The 9,513-nt window shown below is 32.8% G+C and overlaps 2 protein-coding genes across 2 annotated transcripts; both read left to right on the forward strand.

The window, feature by feature from the left end:
- The first annotated feature begins 619 nt into the window (after positions 1–619).
- LOC121232161 (chloroplast envelope quinone oxidoreductase homolog) lies at positions 620–4,476 on the forward strand. Its single transcript, XM_041117642.1, has 4 exons — positions 620–778; positions 1,684–1,825; positions 2,577–2,668; positions 3,582–4,476. The coding sequence occupies exons 1-4, from the start codon at positions 713–715 to the stop codon at positions 4,269–4,271; spliced, it is 990 nt and encodes a 329-aa protein (XP_040973576.1). The 5' UTR covers positions 620–712; the 3' UTR covers positions 4,272–4,476.
- Positions 4,477–6,276: 1,800 nt separating this feature from the next.
- LOC107943452 (chloroplast envelope quinone oxidoreductase homolog) lies at positions 6,277–9,281 on the forward strand. Its single transcript, XM_016877209.2, has 4 exons — positions 6,277–6,459; positions 7,608–7,749; positions 7,848–7,933; positions 8,450–9,281. Exons 1-4 carry the CDS (start codon positions 6,391–6,393, stop codon positions 9,143–9,145), a joined length of 993 nt encoding a protein of 330 aa, XP_016732698.1. The 5' UTR covers positions 6,277–6,390; the 3' UTR covers positions 9,146–9,281.
- The last annotated feature ends 232 nt before the right edge of the window (positions 9,282–9,513 follow it).

Here is a 9,513-nt window from a genome sequence, read left to right on the forward strand (position 1 = left end):
ACGATAGACTCCTTCTGACGTGGGTGTTAATTGGGCTAATATTATTGTCGATAAGAATTGCGCTCAAGCTGTGGAAGCCATTTTAGATAAATCTTCTGGGCATTTGAACAGGGATTTGGTCTTGAGAATCCAGGAGTTATGTAGGAGATAATGGTAGGTGATCATACAACAAACTCTTAAAAAAGCCAATGTAGCTGTGCTTACACTAGTTAGGATGATGAGAGCTTTCCCTTATGGTCTGATAGCGTTTACGGAGACTTCGACAGTGGTCGTGGAGCAATTACGATTGAATGTTCGGCTTATGTGTGATGGTATTGGAATAATTTTATAATTGCTTCCATTTTTTTATCTAAAAAAATAAGAAGTTTTTAATAAATTCATTATTGAGTTGTGACTCAATTGAAAATGATATTAATTTAATAAAAGACTTAAATATGATAATAAACATTTAAATATGATAATAGATAAATATTTTTTAAATATGAAATAAATAATACAACTTTAGCAGCTACCAAATTCAACATTTCAAGAGATTTCTTGCAAAATCATCCAGGGTATATCCGTCAAATTAACAATGTGGTCCCCATTTGTTTATATTGTTATGGCTAGCGGTTAACAATACAATTCGCTCCTACGGCATCCATACGACATTCTTTGAACTTCATTTTTTCTTATAAAAAAAAGCTTCGATTGATCTCTTTTAGTGAAAGAAATGGCTGAAACTCTTATGCATGCTTTACAATATAACAGCTATGGCGGAGGCGCTGCTGCTTTGAAGGTAAAAATCTACTTCATTATGATGATCCATTTTGCTTGCTTTTACTTTTTTCTTACTGTTTTATCATATAAGTTTAGTTCCTTTTTTTAGTGGAGACTTCAATTAAGGTTGTTAATCTAGTGTTTATATTGATCTAAGTTTGCTCTTCGGATTCAAAATTCTATTAGTTTAACTTGTGATTGAAGAAAGCATGAATATGATTTCAATGAGTGCCGTGAGTTATTAAGGAATTGGAATTTTCTGGAACGGAAATGAACTATAGGGAATTTGCTATTCGGAATTAAAATTTCACGACAAGGATATGAGATTGTGAGGTTGACTTGATGGAGAAGTTAAGTGTTGACCGATTTTATCGTCGGATTCAAAATTTTATTTGTTAAATTTGTGATTGAAAGCATATAGATAATTTGAATGAGTACTCCGATGCACTAGGATGCTGGAATTTTCAGGAATTGAAGTAAATTAAGTATTTGCTCTTTTGGAATTAAAAATTCCAAAAAAGATCTGTGACTTATGGGCTAGGACTTGATAGTGAAGTTAAGTGTTAACTGATTTTATCGTCGGATTCAAAATTCTATTAGTTAAAAAATTGTGATTGAAAGCACATTCTGGAACGGAAGTAAATAAGGATTTGCTCTTGGAAGAGATCTGAGACCGAGAGGTTGATAGGTTGATACTCTTTTTATTTTTTTTTTAAAATTTAATCGGCATGCTTTATTAATACCACAAAACAAGACAAAATTGGTTGTTTGGAAAACTCCACCCACAGCAACACTAAACCACCAAAAACAAACAATTAAAACAAAAGAAATTTTTTATATGGACCTGCTTGATATAAACTTGAAAAGAAAATTTACCAGTGACTTGATGTCATAACAGCTTTGAATTTTTTGTGCTTGTTACAGCATGTTGAAGTTCCAATACCCACTCCAAATAAAGATGAAATATTGCTTAAACTGGACGCAATTAGTCTAAACCCAGTTGACTGGAAAATACAGGAAGGGGTGCTTCGTCCATTTTTACCTAGAAAATTCCCCTGCATACCTGGTAGTTTATATATTTTGTTCTTTTCACTTTTTCTGTCTTGAAATTTTCTTGAGAATTTTTTTTGTCAATGATGTTTGAACCGGATCAGACTGGCCAGTTAGACTAGGAATAGGCCAAGGTATTGATCCGGAGAATGACTTTGAATAGATACGGACCAGTTGAACCGACGGTTGGATTGGGAACTAGTCGAGGTATCAGTTTAGAGAATGACTTTGAACTAGTTTGGATTGAGAACCAGTACTGGCCGGTTCAACAGATTAAAAAACCAGTTGAACCGAGTATTTTGAGTTTTTTAGTTTTTTTTTTAATTGAACCAATCGAATTCATCAAACCAGCGAACGAGTGGCCTGATTTCTAAAACACTATTGTTAAGTATATCTCAAGTTACGTGAGTCTTCACAATCTGTTTTTGTTGTATTACTATGTTGAATTCCCTAGCAGGGCTTTCTGAAAAATTTACTTAGTATCTGCCGGATTATTCAACTTGTAATCTAATTTGCGTCGATTTACATTGTGGAGTTTGCTTTAGTGGTAACTATTGATGGGAAAAGAATGTGTCTATTTAACTCAAGTTATCATTAAAGGACAGAATTTGTCTATTTGTTAAGGCATATCCTTTTTCTATAATTAACCAACATAATAATAAGCTGGTTGGCAGGTCTCTTAGTTTAAGCAATTGTGGTTATTGATGGTAATTTTGGCACCCTCTTGTCATGGAAGATTTGATATCTTAAATATATTTTTTTTGCAGCTAGTGATGTAGCAGGAGAAGTCGTAAAGATTGGACCAGGAGTTACAAATTTCAAAGCTGGGGATAAAGTTGTAGCCATGCTTCATCATTTTGTAAGTTCTAGTTCTCATTCTTAATCCCCCCCTCCCCAAGTCAGCATAAAAAGTCTGGCCAGTAGGCTTAGTTTTCAGAATCAGATAGGTGGTTGAACTGATGATACCACCATTTTGATTAAATAATTAATTAAAAAATATATAAAATATAAAATATAAAATCTGATTTAAGTGGTTCAACCAGTCCGTATTGATTCCTGAGTCAAAAGGTTCAAAGCCTTCTTCCGGATAGGTACTCTAGCTGGATCTTTGTCCAACAGTCCGATCAGCTGGTCTAATCTGGTTCAAACAATCTTGCCGGCATGTCATTAATCATTCTGAGAACAATCAGAAAGGAGATTTCTTCTTGAAGAGTGGAAGAATCACCAGTATTTTACTAGCTTAATGGATCACAATTTGAAAAATAGTCAATGATATTTGTATTTTTGGTATTAGCTCGAGTAATTAATTGGGCGTTGAGCTTGGTAGGACTTTAGGCAACAATTCTTGAGGTAAAATATGGATCTCCTCATGGCCAAAAGATCAACTTTTGAATCCAACAATGATGGAATGCGCGTAAATTGTAGCCCCATAAAAAGAAATTCTAAGGACTGGTGCTACATTTTTTGTTCTAGTAAACCATGTTGGTCTTCCAATGAGTGATCTTGATTAGCTTAGCCATGAGAACCGCTTAGAATTGACCTGCTTGCCTGTTTGGATTAATCGGTATCGTGTTTAGAATGCAACCATCCTTTGTCTATGTGACTATCATTACTCTCATTATGTGGCCATTTGGCTGAGAGAAACTTAGATATCCTTACTGCAGTCCAGTGGTTCAGTGAATTTATCTTCTATTTATATTATCAACGAATCAGTATCAGTTATGTCGATTGCTATGACTCTCTTCTATAATGAATTATATTTACAATGATAGACCGGAGGTGGACTAGCTGAATATGCTGTGGCTAAGGAGAATCTGACAGTTGCAAGGCCACCAGAAGTATCAGCTGCCGAAGGTGCAGGTTTGCCTGTTGCTGGTCTCACAGCTCACCAGGCACTCTCCCAGGCAGCTGGGGTCAAGCTTGACGGAAGTGGCCAGCAAGTAAACCTCTTGATTACTGCTGCTTCAGGTGGTGTAGGTCATTACGCAGTTCAACTAGCAAAGCTTGGAAACACACATGTAACAGCCACTTGTGGGGCTCGTAATCTGGATTTTGTCAAAAGCCTTGGAGCAGACGAGGTTCTTGACTACAAGACTCCCGACGGGGCAGCTCTGAAAAGCCCTTCGGGTCGCAAATATGATGCAGTGATCCACTGTGCAGCGGGCATTCCTTGGTCTACCTTTGAACCTAATCTAAGTTCAAATGGGAAGGTAATCGATATAACCCCTGGTCCTAGTGCTTTCCTAACTTTTGCTATGAAAAAGCTTACTTTCTCAAAGAAGAAGCTGGAACCACTCTTTGTGTCACTTAAGAAGGAGAACCTCAATTATCTCGTTAACTTGGTGAAAGACGGGAAGCTTAAGACGGTAATCGATTCGAAGTATCCCTTAAGTAAGGCTGAAGAAGCATGGGCTAAGAGCATTGATGGTCATGCCACTGGTAAGATCATTGTGGAGCCTTAGTCTATAAAATATTACTTTATTAGACTAACTGCAGTTATAAGCAATTAAAACAATAAACAGCGATGCTTGGAGGTCATGTTGCTTGTATGGATAATTAGGATTTGTGGACTTTGAAAATTATGTTTATGAAATGTATCATGTATGGCTAATATTACATTTTGGTTGCAAAATTTTCTTAATATGTTGTAAGCTCTGTATTCACAAATTAGCTCTTCTTTTGTGTGGTTCCTACATTTCCTTGCTTTTTGGTTTGACAATTTCAACAATGAAATGTGATTATGTTGGACTTGTATGCTTTTTCTTATTAGTTCATATTTGAGGTTTGAATTGTATGTATTTTAACTATGTTCATATTTCAATTTTTTAATTAAAGTTTTGCTTATAAATTTGTTTTTATGTAAAAATATTTAATAGTTCAAAATCTTTTTTGAAAATATGTGTTAATTATATGAATAAGTGAATATTTTAATATTTATAGGGATAAATATTAAATTTATACATAAATATTGATTAAACTTATAATTTGATACATAAATTTTTATTTGGTGTTATTATATAAATAAAATTTAAATTGAGGTTCATATGTATTTATAAAACTTTGATTTATTTCAATTGTACATGTTTAAAAGAAATAAATACATACATTCTTTTGTCATATTGAATTAATATAATTGTGTGTGTAATATAATGTAAAGTTGTTTTAACTTGATAATGTAGTTATAAAATCAAAATTTATATATGACATTGCACATTGAATCAAAATTGAAAGAATTATTATTATATTGAAATTTATATCAACAAATGATTTTTAAATATATAATTAGGATATAAAAAATATAAAATATGAAATTGTGAGATAATAAAATGTATTAAAAATCGATAGAATTTTTATATTAAAATTTATATGAATAAATGATTTTTAAATATTTAATTAGGGAATAAAAATTATAAAATATGAAATTTTGAGATAATAAAATGTATTAAAAATCGTTGAAAATCAGTAATTATTGGCAAGGAGAAAAGTAGAGGTTTGAAATGGGACAAGCCGGCAAGTTTGATACAACGAGTAGAAGAAGAAATCAATTGTAGCACATTCAAGAAGTTATGATTGTAAAAAATAATTTACAATACATGAACTTATTTATACAATATAAATAATTTACAGAGAAATTCTCATATAAATATACAAACTTTAAAAATATATTTAATTTGATTATAGAATAATATATGAAATAATACAATATGAACTAATCCAAGGTGAAGGGAGAAAAATTTTGAAGGATAAAAATTAAATTTTAATTTTTAATAATTTATATTTTTATAATTTTTAAAAGATTAAATTAAATTTTTATCATTTTTAGAAGATTAATCTAATATTTTTATTATTATTTTAAGAGATTAAAGTATAATTTTACTTTTACTAATTTAAAATTTTAAAATTTTTAAAAAATCTAAATGACCAATTTCCTGTTTTAAGGGGTCGACTCCTGCTAGCTCTTTAGATCCATTACTGTACAATAACACACTTGGGTGAAAAATAAAATAAAATAAAACAATATTTTTCTTAAAATATTAATAATTATAAATAAAGTAACAAAAAGTTGAATGAAACTGATTCCTTTTTTCATGTAAGCGAATTTTATTTAAAATTTTGTTTATATTGTGAGTAGTTGCTAAAATTGTGAAAGTGGAAAAACCTTTTTTAACCTTTTTTTGTGAATTTATTAAAAAAATTAAAATTATTAAATTACATGTCTATCTTAATCAAAGCCATTTATTGTAGTATATTAACTTGATTTTTATCATTTTCTTGTCCTTCGATTAATTCATCCTCAAGTATCTATAATAACAGTTTAACATAATAATACATAAAAAGTATAGAAATGTAACCAAAGGTTTTCTGCGAATTTGTTGGAAGAGGGGTATACCCGTTAATTTAGCTAAATGCAGGCCTCATTTCCATGTCTGAAATTTCACTATAAAAACAACCCCTCAAAGCCCAATTATCTAATTGCAAAAGCTACATAATTTAATCACACTTTCTGGTCCTTCCCGCTTTCTCTTTTATCTTCTCAATTCTCAGTTACCTTCTTCATTCATTTTCTACTCACAACTGAAAATGGCTAAGAATACTATGATGCGTGCTGTTCAATATAACACTTATGGCGGAGGCGCCGCTGCTTTGAAAGTAATCTTCTTCATCCTTTTATTTGCTTGCTTTTTCATTTTTTTTTGTCTTTTTGTTAGCATTTTTTCTTATAATTTTCCGAGATCAAAAGTTAAAACAAAGTAAAAATGATCTAATTATGAATCTCATAACTCTATTTTATCAGAATTGAATTTAATTTAACAAAATTCGACATTATGAAAACTGGAAATTAATTCAGTTTCAACTACTGATTTTTGCTTCTTCTTCTCTCTTTTTTTTTCTTAAAATTGATTAACTATCGAGTTTTACTATTTCATTTTTGCCTAACTGTTGATCTTTAATGTCAGTTTTAAGGTGATGTTTGACAATATGAAGATGAACTTATTGGACTAACATCTCAGTTTTTTTATAGAAGAATATAAATAAATTAAAATAGAGGATTAATTTCCGAGTTTTTATAAGGTAGGAGTATAAATTCATAAAACGGTTAGAAATGGAGATTTGAGTCCAGATTGTTTATCTAGTGTGATTATATTGACCAAGGGAGAGTAAGAATGGATAATTAAAGAAAGGTTTTAAATTACTTTTAATTTACTAAGTAATATAGAAGTTCATATTGTTTATGCTTTTGGTGTTGATTTATGTAGGTATTATAGCAAAATAAAAAGTTGCTAAATCTGAAGCTTAGCTTAGTCATCTTTAACAATAATATCCGACGACTTCGGATTTCGAAACTTAATATATACAATCTTTCTCTTACGTAAAAAGATAAAAAAAAAGAAAAAAAAGTAGGCATTGAAAGCTTTGTTTGAGTCAAAGCTCTGAAATTCCAATTTGTATTGTGGAAGACAGAGAGGTCTATCCACTCGTTTGCAGTGAAACAACTTCATGATATCAAGGTGTATATTACCCTGCATGTGACTGTGGTGGTATCCTACACTGTAGGCATGGATGCATGTATGTATGCATGCATCTGTTTATGTATGTATGTATATGCTTTGTATTGTGGAAGGCAGAGAGGTCTATCCACTCATTTGCAGTGAAACGACTTAATGATATGAAGGTGCATGTTACTCCTGCATGTGGCAGTGCGTGCGGGCGTGTTGTTCAAAACTCCAAAAGGGATATGAAACTGAGAGGGTTCATGGTACAATTATAACATATATCTGAAAATGTATTTGCTGCAGCATGTTGAACTTCAAGTTCCTTCTCCAAAACAAGATGAAGTTTTACTAAAAATGGAGGCAACTAGTATAAATCCATTTGACTTGAGAATACAGAAAGGGATAGTGTGGCCATTTTTGCCTCGCAAATTCCCCCACATACCTGGTACCTTCCATTTATCTCTCCATCTGCAAACATTGCACTTCTCTTCAATGCCAATATTTCAAATGCCTATTTGGCTAAAGAATTTTTTGTTGGAGAAGGTATTGATGCAGCAGGAGAAGTCTTTGAGGTCGGATCAGGAGTCAAGAATTTCAAAGCTGGCGATAAAGTTGTGGCCGTGCTTTTCGTAAGTTGCCATTCTTATTCTTCCGGTCTATGTTATTCTGATTTGAGTGCGAGTATTTGTTACATGTTTGACAATATGTATCAGATAAGAGTATCAGATACGAATACGAGCTTCAGGGTAGCATGGTAATTCAATTTGGATAAATAGTTTATGGCATTTGTGCAACCCCAATAGTTCTTGAAGAAAAATCTGAACTTTTTAAAGCTTTTTCATATATTTGGAAGTCCCAAGGACTGTCGTGTCCCGTTACCTGTTCAAGTCTGTGTTCCACTTAAACTATTTGTTGGTTATTATTGGAACAACCCCAAAGCCCCAAACTTTTGTGCCGTATCTCTTTCGGTATTGAGTCGTATCATGTTTATAATGCAATCACCTTATTTACATGACTATCATTTCCGAGTAAGTGATCCTCAGACTTTGTTCGTTTAATAAAGGAGCTTTGTTTCATCTGCAATTTAGCATCGTTTTAAGTCATTGGCTATGGCAAATTATTACGAATATATATTGCAATGACAGAACATATGTGGAGGTGGACTGGCTGAATTTGCTGTGGCGAAGGAGAATTTGACAGTTTCAAGGCCTCCAGAGGTAACGGCTTTTCAAGGAGCAGTTTTACCGATCGCCGGCCTCGCAGCTCACGAGTGTCTCCTCCGTACTCCCGGGTTCAACTACGAAAAAACCGGCCAGCAACTAAACCTCCTGATTACTGCCGCATCGGGCGGCGTAGGTCAATATGCAGTTCAACTAGCAAAGCTCGGAAACGCACACGTGACAGCCACTTGTGGCGCACGTAATCTTGATTTAGTCAAGAGCCTCGGAGCAGACGAGGTTATCGACTACAAGACCCCTGACGGGGCAGCTCTCAAAAGCCCTTCCGGCCGCAAATACGACGCTGTAATCCACTGTGCAACCGGCTTTCCTTGGTCCACTTTCAAGCCCAATTTGAGCACAAACGGCAAAGTATTCGACATTACTCCTACTCCTAGGGTTTTCATGACTAACGCTTTACAAAAGCTTACCTTTTCAAAGAAACAATTAGTTCCATTGCTTATGACACCTAAGAAAGAGAAACTCGATTTTCTTCTTAATTTTGTGAAAGAAGGGAAGATTAAAGCCGTAGTCGACTCTATACATCCCTTAAGTAAGGCCGAAGAAGCATGGGCTAAAAGCATTGATGGCCATGCCACTGGTAAGATCATTGTAGAACCTTAAGTTTATGGAGATCTCAATTCATTATTTAATACAGGTGGTTTCAATGCAATAAAAATGATGAAATTTGAGTTTCATCATGTTGTAAATGATAGCTATGTATAATTAGGATTTATGAATTTTGTTTTAATGCAATAAATTTGATTTTTCTCTAAACTTACATAATTTATACTCTCCAACAGAGTTAGTATCATAAGTTGATTGAATATCAATTCAGCTGGACAAAGACGAAAAACACCTTTACTTTTCAAAGTAAATTATATTATTTTAAAAGTATTTTTATAGCAAAATGTACACAATATGATTTGGAACTTATACCTCATTAGTTTTTATATCTATGTTTTACCATTCAACCAAAACCTCATTAACTT

Source organism: Gossypium hirsutum, chromosome A07 (genome assembly GCF_007990345.1).
Source record: "Gossypium hirsutum isolate 1008001.06 chromosome A07, Gossypium_hirsutum_v2.1, whole genome shotgun sequence".
In the NCBI taxonomy this organism is placed as follows: Eukaryota; Viridiplantae; Streptophyta; class Magnoliopsida; order Malvales; family Malvaceae; genus Gossypium; species Gossypium hirsutum.